The sequence below is a fragment of the Musca domestica genome, unplaced genomic scaffold (assembly GCF_030504385.1).
Source record: "Musca domestica strain aabys unplaced genomic scaffold, Musca_domestica.polishedcontigs.V.1.1 4, whole genome shotgun sequence".
NCBI lineage: Eukaryota > Metazoa > Arthropoda > Insecta > Diptera > Muscidae > Musca > Musca domestica.
This window is the reverse complement of record NW_026712328.1, coordinates 25,386,231-25,410,080: the sequence shown is the minus strand read 5'-3', so window position 1 is coordinate 25,410,080 and position 23,850 is coordinate 25,386,231. Positions and strand designations below refer to the sequence as shown.

The 23,850-nt window shown below is 35.7% G+C and overlaps 1 protein-coding gene across 1 annotated transcript in view; it reads left to right on the top strand.

Annotated features, from left to right (window-relative positions):
* LOC101890096 (protein sidekick-2) overlaps nucleotides 1-23,850 on the top strand; it is a 397,983-nt gene that overhangs the window by 301,164 nt on the left and 72,969 nt on the right. Inside the window, exons 4-6 of the mRNA XM_059126712.1 lie at nucleotides 3,184-3,324; nucleotides 3,620-3,751; nucleotides 3,972-4,069. Of these exons, the coding sequence (XP_058982695.1) occupies nucleotides 3,184-3,324; nucleotides 3,620-3,751; nucleotides 3,972-4,069 (371 nt within the window). The remainder of the gene's footprint in view (nucleotides 1-3,183; nucleotides 3,325-3,619; nucleotides 3,752-3,971; nucleotides 4,070-23,850) is intronic.

The window sequence follows — 23,850 nt, the reverse complement described above, 5'->3', positions numbered from 1 at the left end:
CACTACCATCTATCATCATAGCTCAACCTGAATATCAACCGCAACACATCAAGTCTGGCAATCGTATGGCAAATTTGTGGTTAACATTATTTTTTGCTGTTGTTCAATCCATTCTTCGTTCATTAAATGAAATTGGTTATACTTGTTAATGTATTTAGTGGTTTTATTGAAATAAATGAGTGAGAAAATACACAAACATATATTTCAACAAATAATAACGACCGACAGCAGTTCATCATAAATGTTGAAAATTGTTTAAAAAATATTTATCTATAAATAAATATATATAAGCTTGCTTGTAAGTGTGAATTAAAACTGTTATTGTGGTTTTTCGATGAGTTGTATAAAAATATATATAAATAAGCAGTAATTTGGGAAATAGAATAACAATAGCTTATGTATGGGATAATTTATCCCAATTCACATGCAACGATGTATTTTGGTATGCAGGTACGTTGTGTTTAGGTAATTTTTTGAATCGTACAAATGTTTTAGAGATTCCACTAGATACGAGGGCAGTTCGGAAACTTTTTAGCCTAGCACATAAAGCGCAGTAAAAACAGAAAAAGATTAAGTGTTTTGGAAACCTCCATGTCTGTTATGAATACATGTTAAATTTTGTTTCGATCTGGGAACTCCTACATATAGAAACAGGTGTTAAAAAAGGCTACATTTCTCAAGCTAGTTTGGATCGTTTTAAGCGAAATAAAATGGATTTTGAGCGTCGTTTCATAACTGTTGATGAGATATGGATCCACCACTATACTCCAGAGACAAAAAAAAAACAATACAAAAAATGGACTGCCCCAAAGAAGGCAAAAACAATTCAATCGGCTGGTAAGGTTATGACAACGGTTTTTATACCCTCCGCAATAGTTTGGAGGGTATATTAAGTTCGTCATTCCGTTTGTAACACCTCGAAATATACCTTTTAGACCCCACAAAGTATATATATTCTTGATCAGCATAAAATTCTGTGTCGATTTAGCCATGTCCGTCCCTCTGTGGAAATCACTCTAGCTTCCGAACGACAGGAAGTAAATTGATAACATTTTATGTCTGCAGGACTTTAAGTATTGAAAATGGGCCATGTAGGTCCACGTTTTGGTATAGCCGATATAGCGATGTCCGTCCGTCTGTGGAAACCACTCTAGCTTCTGAATGAAAGGAACATTTTATGTCTGCAGGACTTTTAGTATTAAAAATGGGCCATGTAGGTCCACGTTTTGATATAGCGTTTTTTATGATTTTAGAGACATTATTCACCGGAATTCTTTCAAATTTGGCATTTGAAGTTCGTAATGGATAGTATAGCCTAAGACAGAAAATTGTCTGTGCAGGTCCACGTCTTCGTATATCCCCATATAACCCTACCTCCCGATATGCGATATTTTGATGATTTTAGTGACATTATTTACCCAAATTGTTTCAAAATTGGTATTTAAAGTTCGTAATAGATACTACAGCATAAAACAGAAAATGGGGCATGTAGGTATTTTGATGATTTTAGCGACATTATTCACCGGAATTGTTTCAAATTTGGCATTTGAAGTTCGTAACGGATACTACAGCCTAAGACAGAAAATTGTCTGGGCAGGTTTATGTCGTCGTATAGACCCTATTATAGCCCCCATATTACGGTACCTCCCGATATTCAGTATTGCGATGATTATAGCAACATCATTTACCGGAATTATTTCAAATTTGGCATTAGAAGTTCGTGCCTAAGACAGAAAATTGTCTGGGCAGGTCCATGTCGTCGTGCAGACCCTAATATAGCCACCATATAACGGTACCTCGGTATTTGGATGATTTTAGGTACATTTTTTTAAGTTTCGCATTTGAATATTTTAATGGCCTATGACAAAAATTACCTATGCAGGTCCATGTTATCGTATAGAGCCTAATATAATAGCTACATTCGGTATTTTTAAGATTTTAACAGCATTTTTGAATGGGAATTTTTGAGAATTGCCAAATTTTTTCCAAGTGGTGGAGGGTATTCAACGTTCGGCCCGGTTGGGACTTCAAAGGTATTTTATTGCAAAAGGGTAAAAAATAAATTCAGGGTACTGTTCAACCTTTTGTATCAATTAAATGTACAAATTCGAGAAAAACGTCCTGGCTTACAACACAGAAAAAAAGAGAACCTACCAGCGCACAAGAGTGTTTTAACAATGGCTTAAATCCACGAATTAAAGTACGAGTTGCTCGACCACCCACCTCATTCTCTTAATTTAGCTCCCAGTGACTTCTACTTGTTCCCAAATGTAAAAAAAAAATCCTTGCTGGAGATGCAATTACAGTTGTAAACCATTATTTTGAAGACCTTGATGAAAACTATTTTAATCAAGGGATAGAATTGCTAGAAAAACGTTAGACTAAATGTATTTAAGTTTCAGGAGATTATATTGAAAAACAAAAATATTTTTGAAAAACTAACTATTCTCCTTTATTGATAGGCTAAGAGTTTCCGAACTTCCCTCGTATGTCATATATTGCACGGAAGTAGGCTATAAATGACATGTTAATGTTAAAAAATATTATTGAAGGGGTCAAAATTACGCCGTCAGGGGGATATGTTAAACTTTTTCAACTTTTCAAGAACTTTTAGACAAAAATCGTGAGTCTGGCCCAAAATCGTTTAACAAAATGATTTTGGGCCAGACTTACAATTTTTGTCAAAAAGTTCTTGACAAATTTGAACTTCTTAAAAATCTTAAAACTCCATAACTATTGTCAAAAAAAAGCTATAAACAAAAACTCTTACAATATCAATGAATCAGGAAGTCTTCAAAAATATTTTAAAGCAAACCTTCATTATGTTTGGGTCGATTTAAACATTTTTTCCAGGATGATCTCAAAACAGTTTTTGGTCTTTAAAAATGTCCTAAAAAATCATAAAGTCCTTCAAATTTAATTTAAAATTTTAAAATTCCTTCCAGAAAGGTCTGAAAAAAAGAAGGCTGTTTTTTTTTTTTCTTAAACAAATCCGAAAAAAATCATAAAGTCCTTGAAATTTAATTTAAAATAAAAATATTTTCACCACATTTGCCATTGCTATTTTTCACACAACAATCTAACATTGTGTCCAGTACGTATGGTCATTATAAAGTTTTCTTTATTCTCTTTTCTTTTTCCTCTTCTTCTTCTTCTTATTTTTATCACCCATTATATTTGCAGTACCACCAAGGATTCATCATATGAGCAGCAGCGGTCATTTGCAAGTTAAAAAAGGCTCTTCGGTTCGTATTGAATGTTCTGCCTCGGGCAATCCTACACCAAACGTTACATGGAGTCGTAAAAATAATATTTTGCCCAATGGTAAGATTTTTGTTTTCTTCTGTTTTTAGGTCCCCTTAGTTGAGAATATGTTAATAAGCCAAGAACATAGACAAAACACCAAAAGAAAAAAAAAAACCTAAATAAAATATAAGAACATTGTGAAGAACAAAATATGAATCTTAAGGGTCATTTTATTTGAAAACTAAATATTTCCTTTATGGTAATTTTAAGCTATTCATGATTTTTTATTGTAATTTTTTTTCTTCTTCTTTTCTTTTTATTTGCCGCCTTCTCAACCTTTTTTCCCTCAATGTTAAACTATGCCGCACCACAGGCGAGGAGAAACTCCATTCGCATATATTGTCAATTGAAAATGTGGACCGCCACAAGGGTGGAGTTTACATTTGTACGGCCAATAATGGTGTGGGTCAACCGGCCTCCAGTCAAGTGATTTTACATGTTTTATGTAAGTATGCTAATGAAATGAAAAAAGGCAAATGTATGGATGGTCATTACAATAAGCCCTGGTCAAATCCCCGAAACCATTAGAATATATTTTTATTGTGTTTATTTTAATAACTCTTGATTTCCCCAACTCGGTTCTGTTGGTAATCGATTTCAGACATGTGGGTTATTGGAAACTAATTTTTATTTTCTTTACCTTTTTCTTTTTGAATTTATTGTAGATCCTCCTGAAATCAATGTGGAGCGCCCGGTGGTTTTCTCTGGGGAAGGCCACGAGGCAATGCTGGTGTGCATTGTTCATGGAGAAACACAACCTGAGGTATGAATTGCTTAAATATCTTTACCATATGTCTGCGTATTTTTTATTGTAAGAGAGGATATGAAAGTAGCAGGTGCTAATTGGCTAATATTGTAGCCATGCAACATTAATATGCTAATTAAACGACATAAGAAATTTGTAATAATATTTTGGCATCTTTCGATTCACAAGTGAATTTTGTGCATAACATTATTCTAGTTTAGAATTGAAGTCGTAACGAAAATCCTTGTTACAAAAGGACTTAAAAATGGTAATGCTTGGAAAATTTTTAAGTGGAAATGAGGTCAGGGTTGCCCATATTCGACGGACCCATCTGGCAACGCCATAACTTTTGACAGAGATGTCACATCGCTTAATGACATACCGCGTTTGAAGCGTCAGTCCAAGCAGATTTTACCATGAACCAATACACGGCACGCGAGCGGTCTGAAATTTACATTCAACAGAAGAAGTCAATTGTGAAAACTCAACGTGCTTTAAAAACATTAAAAAATGTGAGAAGTGCGCCTTCTAAGAACACCATTAAGCGGTTATACGAAAAATTTGCGACTGCTAAGGCTCTTTCTAATCCGAAGAGGCCATATAAAAGTTGACCAAGGCGATCGGCCGAGAATATCGCTGTCGTACGAGCCAGTGTTGAGAGGTATCCAAGAACATCCCAAAAACGCCGTTCTCAGCAGTTGGGCATGGCTCGGTCCACTTTACAACGGATTATTCGCATTGATTTGCATTTGTTCCCATACAAAATCCAATTGACACAAAAAATGTTGCCTGCGAACAAGCCTCGTCGATTGGAATGGGCCCTAAGGTCCGTCGAATATGGGCAACCCTGTATATGTGATGGCAGGAAACGGAGTTTAAATTGAGATTTGAGTGCAATTTATTATAAGCCTATTCCCGAAAATACAAAAACTATAATGATGCAGTATTTAAAGCTATTGTACATATTGCTCATTTCTATTTAGGACTTACAGGGTGAGATAAAAAAGTGCAACAAAGTCGAACGCCATAATTTTTACATTTTTTTTTAATTTTATTGAATGAAAGCAAGAAATGTTGGAAAAAACGTTTTACAAAAAGCTTAGATTTGTCTCACCCCGAATGGAATATTGCGATATGTTGAGCTCACGAGCCATTTTTCAGCCACTGCGACGCGGGTTTCGATAAAGTCGCTTCTTTGCTTTTCGCACTATTTCTGCTGATGTTTTCTTCCATTCACTTCCTTGACGCTACCAGTATCACGATAACGAGCGATAATACGAGACACAAAAGATTTATTCACATTTAGATGTTGGAGTGCTCTTACGATAGGTACTTGTGGTTTTCCAGTCAAATATAAAGAAATCACACTATCAGGCTTGAGTTCCATCACGAATAACTTTTTTCTGGAAAATTATCACCAAAATGGTTTTGTACGCTTGTAATCAATATAGTGAGCCGTCACAGCTGTTGTCGGACGAGTTTCTTAGAAATTACAGCAGTCTGAAGTTTGTTGCAGTTTTTTCATCTCGCTCTCTCTTTAAAAAACCACGAGCCCAACTAGAAAATCAAAGCATATAAACTTCGAAGGCAAGCATTAAGTTCGTTTCTAAGTTACCATTGTAGTGCCCTTCACCATACTGTGGCTTTATATCTTATCTTAGGTCCACGTTTTTCTATAGTCCCATGTAACCGTACCTTAAATTCGTCAGTATTTCGACGATTTAGATCACATTTTCTAAGAGAATTGTTTAAAATAAAAAACATAGAGGGGACAAGTACTCCCTCATCCACCCTTTTAGAAATTTTCTTTATAGGAGTCCTCGGTGTCCGCACATTTTAGAAATACCAGGAATATATTTTAAATAGAATCGATTTATGCATGCATGCGGTCCGTCTGTCCATGTATTTTTGTAAACAAAGTACAGGTCACATCTATTGCCCGATCCAGATCAAATTTTGGACAAGTCAGTTGTTTGCCCAAAGCCGGACCCTATTGAAATTGAAGATAATAGGTCAAAATTCAGATATACCTCCCATATGTTCGTCCGATTTACCTTTTATTGTGCACCAAATATGTAATATTAATCCAAATTTATCAAATGTTAAATTTGGTGCAAATCGGTTCAGATGTAGCTATTCTTAATCCGATTTTTTTGCCCTCCACATCCGTAATATGAACTCCGTAGTAATTGTATTCGGGGAAATATATCAAATACAGCTTAGAAAAGCCTTTGCCGAATTTTATCGCGATCGGTTTAGATTTGGATATATCTCCTATATATATGTACTCTATTTCAAGTTCAATGAACACCAAATGATTAATATAAGCCCGAATTGAATAAAATTTGACACATACGAACGAATTCAACCTAAAAGAAAGTGTATACAATTTTAAATTGGTTTGAATATAGGTATAAGACCCATATATATGTCTTCTCCGATTTTGCATTTAGGTCCCTCACACCAGTAAAATGCTCACCACAATAACAATACTTGGCGCCAGCTATCAGATACAGCACATATATACTTCTGTTAAATCTTATATAGATCGGTTCTGATTTGGATATCGTTCCCATACATATCTACATTCGATTTCACGTTTATTCGGCCTTAAAATGTTATATCAGCTCAAATACGATGAATTTTGATCAATATGGGTTCAGACAGAAATGCCTCCTCAAATTGAATAGAAATCGATTCAGGTGAGGATATTACTCACATCACAACTCCAAAGAAGATTTGGGTTCTTAGGCCAAACGTTTTTAAGGCCCTTATATCAAATGGGCTATAGATACATTCAAGCCTTTTAAATCTCCAGGACCAGACGGTATTATTCCCGCTATGATCCAGCGTGTCTCAGCGTCATTATCCCCAATACTGGGGGAGATTTTTAAAGCTTGTCTGTGTCTATCCTACATTCCTGAATCATGGAGAGAAGTCACAGTCACTTATATCCCCAAAGCGGGGAAACCGAGTCACTCACTTCCCAAGGTCTATAGACCGATAAGTCTCTCATCCTTCTTATTGAAAACTTTGGAAAGGCTGATAGACATAGAGATCAGATCTCTATTACCCAAGACCGTCATTAGCAATGCTCAGCATGCCCATATGAAAGCTAAATCTGTTGAAACAGCGCAACACGATGTCGTAGGGTATATAGAGAAGAACATGAATGGTTCCTTATTCACCTTGGCTGCATTCCTCGATATTGAGGGAGCCTTTAACAACGTCACGCTAGAATCCATTCATGATTCTTTATCAAAACTTAAAGTACCTCAAGTCCTCATAGACTGGATTGATACCATGCTTAGCAGCAGAATCATCAACTCGAGCATTGGGGAAACATCCGTCAGGAAATCGGTCACTAGGGGCACTCCGCAAGGGGTGTCCTATCACCACTACTCTGGCTTTTGGTCATTAACAATATAATTATAGATCTAGAGGTAACAGGGACGAAAGTAGTCGCATACGCTGATGACGTCGTCCTATTAATTGCCGGGAAATTCCTGCAAACAATCTCGGATATAATGCAAGGAGCTCTAGTCACCTTATCACGGAGGGCGCGTGGCAATGGACTAGGCGTGAACCCATCAAAGACAGAGCTCGTCCTTTTCACTAAAAAACGTAAATATCCTTCATTTACACCACCGAAACTAGATGGAGTCAGTTTAAACCTTTCGCTAGAAGCCAAATACCTTGGCACTATCCTTGACCGCCGACTCAGTTGGAAGAGGAACACCGAGGAACGAGCTAAGAGAGGCTTGATTTCACTCTATTCCTGCAAGAATTCTATAGGCAAGAGCTGGGGCCTCAAACCGCACATCATCAAATGGATGCATGAGTCAATCGTTCGCCCCATTCTAACCTATGGATCTCTAGTATGGTGGCATTCTTTGAAGAAGTAAACTTATCTACGACATATTAACAAAGTTCAACGGGTCGCATCCTTACTAATAACGGGTGCCTTCAGGAGCACGCCTCAAGCAGCACTGGATACTCTACTGGGCCTAAGCCCGCTGAAAGTATATGTGGAGGAACAGGCATACAGGAGTGCTCTTCGACTCAGAGAACTAGGTGAATGGCGCAGTCAACCCTTTGGACATTCTGCGATTCTAAGGCGTGTAAGGAATGTGGGAGAGATAGACTTTGTAAGTGACTATATTTCACCACGACTAAGCTTCTACCCACCTGACATACACATGGGCCTGGGCTCAAAACAATCCACCTTTCCGCGGCATAGCTGTTTATACCGACGGTTCAACGATGGAGTGTGGTACGGGAGCTGGTGTCTTCTGTGATACTCTTAATGTTCGTGAATCCTGCAAGCTTGGAAACAACTGTAGCGTATTTCAGGCGGAAATCATTTCGGTCAAAAAGGCCATTGACCTGCTGGTCACGAGGAGCATTGAAGTCAGTAGTCCGGTGACTATATATGTCGATAGTCAAGCGACAATCAAGTCTAGGGCTGTTTTAAACTGCAGGGAAGCTTTGGAAAACACTGGGTTGTCCATCAAGCTCTGTTGGGTTCCTGGACATTTTAACATCCCAGGTAACGAGACTGCAGATGAACTGGCCAGACTAGGATCCGAATCAACTACAATTGAAGTAGAAAACTCAGTTAAATCACCACTGTGCCATTTCCTACAGGTTATTCACAAACACTACTCTGAGAAAATCCAACAAAAATGGCTAGATGAAATTGGATGTACCATCCCCAAACGAATCTGGCCCACACTCTCGGAGAAGAGAACAAGGTCGCTGATGTCATTGTCAAAACCTGATCTAAAACTAGTGGTGGGTATCATCACAGGTCACTGTAAGGTGAGGGCTATGACATCGAAATGGGACAGCGACGGCATTGACTACTGTAGGATCTGTCAAGATGAAGAAGAAATCGAGACAATCGAACACTTGCTCTGCCACTGCCCAGCACTCATTAATGTGAGACACAGGCTAGTGGGAGAACTAGTGTCACATGACTTGTCGTCTTTTTCTAACACTGACCCTGTAGTAATACTTCAACTAGCCAGAAGATTCAAGTGGCTAAAGACGACACGGCACACTCCTCAGCCTCCTCAGATTACACTCTACTACACTACCTTTTATCTTCATCTTCTCTATCAATCATTTTTCTTCTATCTCTCAACACTCTTTTCTAGGATGAACACAATGTACCTATAGGTCTCCGAGTGGAGCGGTTGCCATATGGTAACCGCGCGTCCTTTAACCTAACCTAAGGCCCTTATATAGTTTTGACCATATACAAAGAGAACCCCATAGTTTTAGATATATTTCGCAATATCTGAATCATATCATATCAGAATCATATCGGTCTACTTTTTGGAATAGTCTCCCTTTGTGGGGATAAGTATTATTTTACATTTTGGCCAAGTTTTGCATTTAATTTTGTCAAATATAGTCATTTTGAGTTTTTATTATATATATAATAAGAAACGCCATTTCGATAAACCTATCAATAGGTGTCCACCATTTTGTCCAGCAGTTATATAATGATACCGCCTGATTGCAAAAGCTGTTTGATGTTTCCATAAAAGTGCATATTGTAATAAAATATAAATTAATATAACGATACTTTTATTCGTACTGTATTATGACTTCGTATTTTTACTTCAGTTAGATTTTTACAACAAACTCTTATTAAATAAAACCAGAAAAATATTTTTGCAAAAAACAATCTGGTTAAAAAGCCATATCATGTATGTAGTTTAAATATACATTTCAAAGCTAAACAAAAATGTGCTTAGTATGACATTGCAAACATGTTTTGAAAACATTTTAATTAAAATGCCAGTTTTTGACAGAAAAAACATTTATTATTATTACCATTTATAATATTATGAACATGCCGAACAGATGCGATAATTGATTGGCACGAAAAATGACACACATATTTTCTATGTCAATTTAAATTGATTTCGAATTCAAAATAGGAAATTCAATGACGTGCCACTGTAGTACAATATTTCCTGCTATTAGCCTAAATTACAAACAAAAAAATTAAAGTCTTACTATCAAATATGAGCCGATGAACTTTTTTTGATAACTACACGCTGACTTTTTTTTAAGCCGAGAAAGAGATTTTGGACGTACTTGAATAAATTCTAGAGAGTATTCATATGGAACTACTCCAAACAGTGGACCTTTATTGAAAAATTCTGAGCGAAAGTTTTATACTATGCGAGAATTAGCAACGCTACTTGAGTTTGAAATGTAATAATTATGGAAATTTAAATTAAATATTAAAGGTCATTCTGACACTGAATGGGTTCATACTCATATTCCTAGAACTCATATCGATTACTAAGACCCTCCAAGACACATTTTAAAACAAAACTATTTCCCCAGTTTTTATTTATGTTACAACATGCAACAATATTCATTCCCAAATGATTTTCGAAAAACCAAAAAAAAAAAATACTTAATCTCTCCATCGTGTTGACAGTCTCTGCAGATTTAAATCATACGAATTTCTTTCTTCAAAACGAATCCCACCATTTATAATCTTTTAATGACTTCACATAAAAATGTTGAAAAAAAGGAAAAAAAACCTTAAACCGTGATTTCAAAGAAGTCATTTATGTGGCGTTTTCTTTACATCCACCACAATATATGTATTCGGTATTAAAGTAAAACCTCTCGGAAGATTATTTCAATTGAATGGCGGACAAAAGCAAAGAGACTATTATAATTCTCCACAACTTAAAGGAAAGAAAGAATATATATTTTTTTAACATATACGAACTTGGATACATTCAGTGTCAAATGAAAAGTAATCTGTTTAAACATTTAATTAGAGCACCCCTACAAAGACATGACTACAGATTTGTATGCAGCTCCCAAACAGAAAAATAAACTAACGCGTACATATACGAACTGAGTTGGCAGCCGGTGGCCAAAACAAAGATGTTGTTATTTCGGGCCAGTCCAGTATCGTAGAAAACGATTCGTCTGTGTGCTTAGTAGCAAAAATATTTTGATCTTGGTTTGAGATTGCCTCGGTGGGAGACGAGCTTGAATTCAACCGACTTTAGACCACTGCTTTAGTCTGAGGATATTCTGTCCATTGGCATCCACTCAAACCTTAATTCCCACGTAAAGCCAGAAACTGTTGTAGTGAGCCTGTTTCTATTATAGCTTCCATATAAACTATACAGGTAGCGTACAGGTAGCGATACCAACTATCGAGGTATTTTTGAACTTTTATGAGAAGAATTCCTCGAAACTGGTAGAAAATATCGATCTGCAGGGATAATTAGTTATGTGAAGAATAAACCGTTACACGCGCAAGAACGACTGGATATATAAACCAGTAAAGAAAGTCTTAAAGTCGGGCGGGGCCGACTTTATGATACCCTACACCACTTTGCTAATTTAGTAGAGCTGCGCATAACAATTAAAAGTTTTTATGGGAGAATTCAATCACACACGCTATGATTTTAATTATAATTTAAAGTTCAAAGAACTAAAAATGCCGAGGCATTTGTATCTTTTAAATTCGGACTTGTATTGGCCATTTGGTGCACAATTAATTTTAAGTTTAAGTCGATCTCGATAAAATTTGGCAAAGATATTTCTGAGCTGTATTTGATATATTTGATATATCCCTGAATATCCTTGTTACGGAGTGCATATTACGGCTGTGGGTAACATATATAACAAATCAGATGAACAGCATATGTGGGAGCTATAGCTATATCTGAATCGATCTTCACCAAATTTGACATACTATCTTCTAGACTCAATTCGGTCGTAAGTGCCAAATTTCATCCAATTTGGGCAACTATTAGACGTTTGGTACACAATCGAAGGTAAATCGGACGAAGTTATATATGGGAGCTATATCCAAATCTGAACCGATCTTGATAAAATTTAGCAAATATATTTCTGAGCTGTATTTGATATATTTCCCCACATATTGTTGTTACAGAGTGCATATTACGGCTGCGGAGGACAAAAATAACAAATCGGATGAACAATATATATGGGAGCTATAGCCATATCTGAACCGATTTCGATCAAATTTGGCATACTTATTTTGAGGTCCAATCTGATCGTACGTGCAAAATTCCATACTATTCGGACTGATATTACACGTTTGGTGCACAATAAAAGGCAAATCGGACGCAGATATATATGGGAGCTATATCTAAATTTTTACCGATTATCTCCAATTTCAATAGGGTTCGTCCTTGGCCCAAACAAATGATTTGCGCAAAATTTTATCGGGATAGGGCAATAAATGCGAACTGTACTTTGTTTACAAAAATAAATGGACAGACGGACGGACATGCATAATTCGACTCAGAATGTGATTCTATGCAGATCATCAAAAGGAACTATGGTTCTATCTTGTTTCCTTTTGCCTGTTACAAACAAATGCACAAAGACATAATACCCTGACCACCTTGTGGTGTAGGGTATAAACACAGTGTTAGACAAAACCCAGTCATAGCACGAAGCTAATCCTCTTAAACGGAAAAAGTTTCCGGATCTTAATGTCTCTCTTTAATTTAACTTTTTGAGATTCCTTCTTGGAGCCACGGGAAAGAAGGAACTTTCGGAACTGAAGCTATTGCTATTTGCTCGTAGTACATCTTTCAAACATCGAGGCTCTATCTTAAGAAGTCCTTAAATTACTGCGGGATCAAATGTTTCCAATTAATTGAGATTAAAGCTAATATTCTGAAAATGATAAGTACTAAGGAAGTAATGCTTACATTGTAAAAAATAAATATAGTTAAATGTTTAAGATAATATCAATAATAATAAATATAAATATAACAAGTGAAAAAGCCCGGTCGAACTTTGAATACCCTCCACCATTTGGTACCAATTCAAAAAAAAAAAAATAATAATAATAATAAAATCCTTTGAAAATTCTGTTAAAATCTTAAAAATACCGACGACGTGGACCTGCATAGGCAACTTTTGTCATAAGCTTTTATAATATTCAAATGCGAAACTTGAAAAAATCTGTTTAGAATGTAGCTAAAATCATCAAAATACCGAGTATAGGGAGGTACCATGGGGGTTAAAAAAAGTGGACCAGAAAATAGTCTGTTTCTGGCATAGACTAGTGTTCATTACGAACTTCAAATACAAATTTTGAAATAATTCCGGTAATTGCGATTGCGAAGTTTGAAACAATTCCGGTAAATATTGTCGCTAACATCATCAAAATACCGAATATCGGGAGGTACCGTTATATGAGGGCTATACGATGACGTGGACCTACATAGAACTTCAAATACAAAATTTGAAATAGTTCCGGTAAATAAAGTCGCTAAAATCATCAAAATTCCGAATATCGGGGGGTACCGTTATATGTGGGTTATACGAAGACGTATGGTATATAGTATTCATTACGAACTTCAAATACCAAATATGAAATAGTTCCGGTAAATAATGTCTCTTATATCACCAAAATACCCAATATCGGGAGGTACCGTTATATGTAGGCTATACGAAGACGTGGACCTACATAGCCAATTTTCAATACCAAAAGTCCTGCAGGCATAATACACATTTGAGTGAATTTTTATCAACTTACTTCATTTCGTTCGGAAGCTAGAGTGATTTCCACAGACTGACAGATCGACAGACGGATAGACGGACCTACATTGCCAAATCGACATAGAATTTTATGCTGATCAAGAATATTTATACTTTGTGGGGTCTAAAATGTATATTTCGAAGTGTTATAAACGGAATGGCAAACTTAATTTACCCTCCATACTATGGTGGAGGGTATAATAAGAATAATGTTTAACCCACGTATTAACCTCCAAATTGTTCGGAATTTTTAAAACAATGCTTTATTCTAAGAATTATTTCAAAAACTTGTAAAAAATTTAACAAACATTTCTTTCCACCTAAAAGTCAGTATCAATACTAGCACCCAAAATATATTGTCAACAAACCCATATATTCTACGCATAATGACTAGAAAACCTCTCAGTTTCACTTAATGTTCGTTAATAATTACCCAAACTTTAAACTGTTGATTTTACTTCACGCTTATGTATGCATGGAACGTAATTTACCATATAAAAGATATAGAGAGTATTTTCCTTTTTTCCATCGCTTGTATAAAAGAACCAGTAAATTTTGTAAACAGTTTTAATACTCGTTAACAGCGATATTCTTGTTGTATTTTTTTCTCGTTACAATGTTCTTTGTTACATTGCAAGAACAGAAAATACAAAAAAAAAAAAAAAACCCAACGACCAACTCTGCTATACCATGCTACACAAAGACTTGCAACAATTTTACTGTTAACAATTTCAACTCTAATTAAAAAGGGATTAAGCGTGACTGCATGTGGTCTGAATACCAAACAACAAAAAAAAACCAGTAAGGAAAGCTCAAAAGTCGGGCGGGGCCGACTATATGATACCCTACACCACTATGCATATTTAGTAGAGCTCTCGTAAAAAGGTTTATACAGTGCATTTCAGAGCTCTATGAGATATTTGGTACAAAATCAAAATCTATCTAATTCTATCTAATTCTATAGCTATCTCTGAACCGGGGTTCTTCAAATTTTACGTATTAGCTTCTAGACTGAATTCGGTCTTATGTACGAAAATTCAGGTGATTTGGGCTGATATTGACCATTTAGTGCACATTTAACCCTAAATCGGATGAAGATATATATGGGAGCTATATTCAAATCTGAACCGATTTCGATAAAATTTAAAACAGCTATTCCTGTGCTCCATCTAATACCTGGTACCAAATATCACGGTTGTGGAGTGAATATTACGAATGTATGGGACTAAAACACTAAATCGGATGAAACATATATGGTTGCTATATCTATATCTGAACCGATTTTCACTAAATTTGATATACTTGCTTTTAGGCTGAATTTGGTCCGATGTACTAAAATTCAGTCCATTTGGACTTATATCGGCCATTTGGTGCCCAATTTACCCGAAATCGGATGAAGATATATATGGGAGCTATATCCAAATCTGAACCGATTTCGATAAAATTACAAACAGCTATTTCTGGGCTGTATCTTATATCTGGTACCAAATATCATTCTTGTGGAGTGCATATTACGAATGTGAGAGGCTTAAACACCAAATCGGATAAAACATATATATGGGAGCTATAGCTGTTCCTGAACCGATTTTCTCCAAATTTGTTGTATTTGCTTTAAGGCTAATCTCGGTCACATGTGCCAAAATTCGGGCCATTTGGGCTGATATTGGCCATTTGGTGGTCAATTAACCCGAAATCGGATGAAGATATATATGGGAGCTATATCCAAATCTGAACCGATTTCGATAAAATTTAAAACAGCTATTTCTGTGCTCCATCTAATACCTGGTACCAAATATCACGGTTGTGGAGTGCATAGTAGGAATGTGAGGGACTTAAAGATCAAATCGGATGAAAGATATATATGGGAGCTATAGCTATATCTGAACCGATTTTCTCCAAATTTGATATACTTGCTTCTAGGCCGAACTCGGTTGGGTGTGCCAAAATTCAGGTAATTTGGACTGATAGTGGACATTTGGTGCACATTTAACCCGAAATCGGATGAAGATATATATGGGAGCTATATCTAAATTTGATCCGATTCTCACCAATTTCAATAGGGTTCGTCCTTGGGCCAAAAAAATATTGTTTGGAAAATTTCATCTCAATCGGATAATAAATGCGACCTGCATTTTGTTCACAAGAATACATGGACAGACGGACGGACGGACGGATGGACGGACAGACGGACGGACATGCATAAATCGACTCAGAAAGTGATTCTATGAAGGTTCTCAAAAGTAACTATGGGTCTAACTCGTTTGCTTCTCCATGTTACAAACAAATGCACAAAGACATAATACCCTTACCACTATGTGGTGTAGGGTATAAAAAGGCGAAGCGAAGAATGAAAAGATCGTAAGCAAAGCATTAAAGCTGTTTGTTATTTGCAAACATTTTCAGCCGATTTTCTTTGTACTTTGCATTTGCAGTGCATCCAAAGAATTGATGGGAAGCTTTTTTCGCGCTGTTGTATTCAAGGAATGGATGTGGATACTTTCATCTCACTGCTTTATTTTTGTAAATATTTCTGCAGCATGCAGGACATCGCTCTATAAACGATGTGGTGAGATACCTATGAATGAAGTAGAACAGAGGTACGACAAAACGTCGTATTCCATGGTAAAATTTATTTAGCTACGTTATTAATTGCAGATTGTTGTACATTTTTATCGAACATAGAAGTAATTCAAATGTTTCTATATAATTCCGAAGCCCTACATTAAATCTGCCGGAGTATAGAATTTCTTACGGCTCCGGGTAATAACTCGAAAATTGTTGCACAGTGTTATCGATATTATTGAGGTATTAATAATATATGCAATACAAATGCCACTATAAAAATCTATAAAAAATATTTTTGAAAGAAACAAGATGAAATGCTTGAAAATTCGTTAAATCGAACGGTATACTACAATGGGCTGTAGCACAACGTTGTCGTATATGACCTTAACCAGTTCGGAAGATAAAGTGATTGAGACTGAAAGACAGAAGGGAGGACCAACATTGGTGTAGAGTATCATCGGATCTTAAAATATTATTTTGAAGAGTTACAAATGAATTGACAAATTTTAAATACAGGGTGAGATAAAGAACTGTAACAAAGTCAAACACCATAATTTTTACTTTTTTTTTGTTAATTTTATTGAATGAAAGCAAAAAATGTCGGAAATAGCATCACATTTAAGAATAAGTTTAGATTTGTTCAAATTGGTCACCTTTGGCACAAATTATAACCCTTAAAGGGCCAACGAAACCGTCACACTCTGCTATAATATTGCTCTGCGGTATTTTGGCCCATTTCCGGCGAAGCGTTTGCTTGTGGTGATTGACACTTTGGTATTTTTTATACCCTCCACCATACTATGGAGGATATATTTATTTGTCATTCCGTTTGTAACTCCTCGAAATACTCATCTCAGACCAAACAAAGTTTATATACTTTTGATCAGCGTAAAATTCTAAGACGATTAAGTCATGTCTGTATGTGTGTCTGTCTGTATGTCCGTCTGTCTGTCTGTTGTAATCACGCTATCTTTCGAACAAATTGAGATAGATGCACAGATGTATATTTTGCCAGTAGGCAGGTTAAGTTCGTAAATGGACCATGTAGGTCCATGTTATCATATAGCCCACATATACCGGTACCTCCCGATATTCGGTATTTTGGTGATTTTAGCGACATTATTCACCGGAATTGTTTCAAATTTGGCATTTGAAGTTCGTAATGGATACTACAGCCTAAGACAGAATATAATATGTGAAGGTCCACGTCTTCGTATAGCCCCCATATAACGGTACACCCCGATATTCGGTATTTTGATGATTTTTGCGACATTATTTAACGGCATCGTTCCAAATTTGGTATTTGAGGTTCGTAGTAGATACTGCAGCATAAAACAGAAAATAAGCCATGCCCCCGATATTCGGTATTTTGATGATTTTAGCGACATTATTTACCGGAATCGTTTCAAATTTTATATTTGAAGTTCGTAAGGGATACTACATCCTAAGTCAAAAAACGAACTATGTAGGTCCACGTCTTCATATAGCCCCCATATAACGGTACCCCCCGATATTCGGTATATTGATGATTTTAGCGACATTATTTTACGGAATCGTTCCAAGTTTGGTGTTTAAAGTTCTTAATAGATACTGCAGCATAAATCAGAAAATGGGCCATATAGGTCCACGTCTTCGTATAGCCCCCATATACCGTACCCCCCGATATTCATTATTTTGATGATTTTATCGGGATTGTTTCAAATTTCGGATGTGAAGTTCGTAATGGATATTACAGCCCATGCCAGAAAATTGTCGGAGCAGGTCCACGTCTTCGTATAGCCCCCACATAACGGTACCCCCTATATTCAGTATTTTGATGATATAGCTAAACATTATAAACAAATTTTTCTTCAAATTTCGCATTTAAATATTGTAATAACTTATTACAATAGTTGCCTATGCAGGTCCACGTCGTCGTATAGGCATTCGGTATTTTTAAAATTTTAACAGAATTTTTAACGATTTTTTTTTTTTTGGAAATTGACAATCTTGTGCCAAATGGTGGAGGGTATTAAAAGTTCGGCCCAGCCGAACTTACAGCTTTTTTACTTGTTAGTGCTAACCTTGCTTTCCAAAATATTCCAGACACAATAGTCTAACGGGTTGGTGTTCGGAGATTTTGGTGGCCATTGTGAGCTGGAAATGAAGGAGGAACCTCATTTTCTAACAATTCCTGGGTGGCGCGTACTGAATGCTATGGTGCCGAGTCCTTTTGGAATGTCCAAAGTCTGCGGCCAAAATGTTTGCGTGCCCAAGGCCTTAATACACCCTCCAGAATATTTTCGCTATAATATTCGGCATTCTGATGCCACGGTCGATTAATACGAGCGGAGAGCGACCATCGGCTGTTATGGCGGTCCACACCATTACCATGGCCGGCGCTTGAGTTCTGGTCGGTAACCGAAGATGCACATTTTCAGCTGACCTCTTTGGCAAGTAAACACGATCATTTTGTTTGTTTACAAACTGCTGGACAACGAATGTTTCCTCATCGGAGAAATTCTTTAGCTCTTTTGAGTCTATATTTGCCAAATGTTCAGCTCACGAGCCATTGTTCGGCCACTGTGGCGGGGGTTTCGATCAAGTCGCTTCTTTACTTTTCGAACCATTTCTGCTGATGTTGGTGTTTTCTTCCGTCCACATCCTTGACGCCGGGCTAGTAGTACGGTAACGAGCGATGGTACGAGACACAAACAATTTATTCACATTTAAATGCTGGAGTGCTCTACCGATAGCCAAATCACAATATCAGGCTTGAATTCCATCACGAATAACTTTTTTTCTGGAAAATTCTCACCAAAATGCTTTTGTACGCGTGTAAGCAATATAATGAGCTGTCACTGGAATAATTTTAACAGCTGTTGGACGATTGGCTGACAGCAGGCTGAATTTGGTTGCAGTTTTTTCATATCCCCCTGTATAGCCATTGCTTCCTTCTTTTTCATATGGGCTCAAAGGTCTTCAATAAAGACGAACATATATAAAAATAGTAAAGAAAGTTTTAAAGTCGGGCGGGTCCGACTTTATGATACCCTACACAACTTTGCATATTTGGTAGAGCTTCACATAACAAATTAAAGTTTTAATGGGGAATTTGTGAGAATTAAATCATACCAACTATGATTATAGTAATAACTAAAAGTCCAAAGGAACTAATTTTTGAGTTTTGCCTAGTTAAGACGAAGATCATATGCTTTATGATTTATGTGTTTGTTTTCTCTTTCGAGACGAGCTTAATGATCTGAAATTTGCAGTGAAAAGGAAAGATAGACACTATCACACACTCACCACTATGCGACGCGTTTCGCCGTTGGTTAAGCGGCTCATCAGGCATATTTGGTGTGGATGATGGCTTACAAGGGCCGTTCTCTGGAAAGTAGTATATATTTCGAACTTATTGTAAATTAGCATATGCGAATTATACGCTAGAAACTCTCCAGGTTCAACTCAAGTTCTATTGGCAGATCTTTTTCACAGCAAAGTTTTGTTTTTGTTTTTTGTCCACAACAACTACATTACTTCCAATGCATACACTTGTTTTAGTGCTGCTTATTTTTACTAAATTTGTCGAGGCATTTGCGCCTTTTCAATTCGGGCTTGTATTATCCATTTGGTGCACAATTAACTTGAAATCGGAAAGATAGATATATATGAGAGCTATATCTGAATCTGAACCGATCTCGATAACATTTAGCAAAGATATTTCTGAGCTGTATTTGATATGTTTCCCCGAATATCGTTACTACGGAGTCCATATTACGGTTACGCAGGGCAAATTCAACAAATCGGATGAACAATATGTATGGGAGCTATTTGACATACTGGTTTCTATACTCAATTTGGTCGTTGGTACCAAATTCCATTCCATTTGGGCTTATATTACACGTTTGATGCACAATAAAATGCAAATCGGACGCAGATATATATATATATATATATATATATATATATATATATATATATATATATATATATATATATATGGGAGCTATATCCAAATATTAACCGATCTCGATAAAATTTAGCAAGGGTATTTCTGAGTTATATTTGATATATTTCCCCAAACATCGTTGTTACAGAGTGCATATTACGGCTGCGGAGGACAAAAATAACAAATCGGATGAACAATATATATGGGAGCTATATCTATATCTGAACCGATTTCGATTAAATTTGGTATACCTATTTTCAAGTCCAATCGTACATGCAAAATTCCATACTATTTGGGCTAATTTTAGAAGTTTGGTGCACAATACAAGGCAAATTGGACGAAAATATATATGGGAGTTATACATAAATTTTGACCGATTATCTCCATTTTTAAAAGGGCTTTGTCCTTGGGTCAATCAAATTCTTTGTGTAAAATTTCATCTGGATCGGGCAATAAATGCGAATTGTACTTTTTTTACAAAAGTACATGGGCAGACGGACAGACAGACGGGCGGACGGACATGCATAAATCGACTCAGAATGTGATTATATGCAGATCATCAAAAGGAACTCTGGGTCTATCTCGTTTCCTTTTTCCTGTTACAAATAAATGCACAAAGACATAATACCCTGACCACCTTGTGGTGTTGGGTATAATTAATTAAAATTATCCTCATGATATGGTCTTTCCATAACTAAATGGATAAAAATAATAAAAGTTCGAGCTATTATTTGATACACCCTCTAAATTACGAAACCATTGCATTTGATATTTTTTCACTGCCCATATATTCGGAATGGAACAAAAAGTCTGTCTCTGATTTAAAGATATCTTCATCTGGAGCCATTTTAGCTTCCATATAGACGCAATATATTGAATTTAAAATTTCATAAAACATCGATTTGAAATATTTGTAAGACTCTCCTCATAGTGCTTCCACTCATTCATTTCACCAATTTTTCCATGTTACAATGTATTATTTTCCGTACAAATATCATCATTTAGCTATTAAGGGTTTTTTGTGCCATCATTTTGTTAGTTTTAACCAATTACACTCATTGCCGTTAACTTTACCCAGTTTCATAATGATGGAAAACGTGATTTTTTTTCACACAATTCATACATGTGCATTTCACAAAGAAAAACTTAAAATATCCACACAAGGACATTCAATGGGAAAAATGTTGCACTAAAGAGGTTTATCTTTTGTTTCAACGTTTTTTTTTTCTCTTTTTTAGAGAGAGTTTTGCCTTTTTTCGTTATTACGATAAAATTCATTTCATTCATCCATTCATTTTGATTGTAACGAGCGTAGGCGGTTTCCGGCTGAATTATACTTCCGCATGCAATTTGCACATTTACATTTGCATTTTATTTTATTTTCCTTCAATTCATTTTTTCATCATTTACCATTCATTGCAAAATGTATACAATTTAACACTTTTCATTGTTTCAAACAAAGTTTTTTTACTGTTTTATTTAATTTATTTTGCATAATAATGAATAAAAGCCAGAAAAACGAAAAAACACACACAAATAATAACAACAACAGCACCAGCAGTTGTAGAAAAAAAGTCATCATTTTATGTAGGTCAGTCACTATATTTAAACAATGTTTAAGTGTAAGGACTTTTTGTTGTTGTTGCTGGTGGTGGTGTTGTCAGTTATGGATTTGTTCAAATCGGATGGGGGATAGATGCCGAGATGGTGAATGTTCGATGTGATGCATAAAAACTGTAGCCTTGTTTAGGGGAATTTTAAATGAACTTTTGATTTGAAATTTGTTTTGTAAACAACGGAATTGCATTAAACAAATAGGGGGCAAAAGGGTCAGTGTAATATTATCCCCCAAAATTGATCTCAATTTCAGTTATAAGTTATCAGCGCGAGGAGTCACCAGTTTGTTACAATTTATGCAACATCTGGTATAACACAAATTTGTCGATAAGCTATTAGTAATTCGTTTTGATTATTCCCTTGCGTTATTTTTTGAATATTGGTCAACATTGGACATGTTCGTTTTTGACAATCAGATACATCGTCGCACAAACGAAGATTAATTCAGGAAAGCATCCTGTCGCCGTGAAATTTTGCTCAGGCATTGATATCACACATAGTGTGTTTGGTATTAACAGGTAAAAAAGCTGTAAGTTTGGCCGGGCCGGAACGAATTTGGTCATTTAAAAAAAAAAATCAAAACCGTTAAAAATTCTGTTAAAATCTTAAAAATACCAAATATTTTTATATTATATTACATATTTGGGTCTAAACGACGACGTGGACTTCCATAGGCAACTTTTGTCATAAGCCATTGCGATAATCAAAAGCGAAACTTGAAAAAAAATCGGTGAATAATGCGTTAATATCATCAATATTCTATATGGCTATACCAAAATGTGGACCTGCACAGGCACTTTTCTGCCTTAGGCTGTAGTATCCATTTCGAACTTGAAATACCAAATTTAAAAAAAATCCGGTGAATAATGTCGCTAGAATCAAGAAAACATCGAATTTCGGGAGGTACCGTTATATGGGGACAATACGTGGACCTAAATGGCCCATTTTCAATACCAAAAGTCCTGTAGACATATATATTTGAGCAAAATTTTATCCATTTACTTCATTTCGTACGAAAGCTAGAGTGATTTCCACATACGGACGGACATCGCTAACTCAATATAGAATCTTATGGTCCACGATATCGTATAGCGCCCATATAATGGTACCCCTCGATATTCGGTATTTTGATGATTTTAGCCACATATTTCAACGGAATTGTCTGAAATTCTACACAATCCGTTCCTTGTGAGCAATTTACCCCCTGAAAGGGAATTGTCTATATAGATCCATGATATCATATAGCCCCCATATAACGGTACCCCCAATATTCGGTATTTTGAAGATGTTAGCCACATTCTTCAATGGAATTGTCTGAAAATTCACACAAGTAGTTCCTTGAGAGAATTGTCTATATAGGTCCACGATGTCGTATATCCCCCATATAACGGTACCCTCGATATTCGGTATTTTAAGAAATTTAAACACATTTTTAAAATCCACACAAGAAGTTTGTTGTAGGTACTTTATACCTCGGCAGAGAATTATCTATATAGGTCCACGATATCGTATAAAAAGGGAAATATTGCACATTTTATATATATTTTTTTTCGATATTTAATCTAGGGAAAAAATATTTATGTATTCTATACCTAAATATATTTCTTAATCTCACTAGTTTTATCTTCTCTCAAAGATCTCAATATTGTATATAAGTATATATTATTGATATGTTATGGTGTGTATATAAGCGATATTCGCTATTAATAAAGAATAACCAATAATAAATTCGTTTTTATCGTATTCGCACACACACATGCATATACTTAACAGACGTACGCACACACATCTATATTCACAATTAAACACACAAGATGTGCCATGAACATTTCTGGTTAATTAAAGAATTTATTCAACTGTGAATTGTGGGGAGAAGAATTTTAAATCGTGGTAAATATTAATTAATGATTCATGCAACCAATCAAGACATGATAAGAGGCCATTGTCAGATGTGTTGGCACAATAATAATAATATTAATAACGATGATTATTATAACATTAATAATAATGAAGTACAATGTGGTTTCTATGCTATTCTCAAGGACATTAAAATAATTATCAATTAATTTCTAAATTAAAATTTTTAAGAAAAACCAGTAAGGAAAGCTCAAAA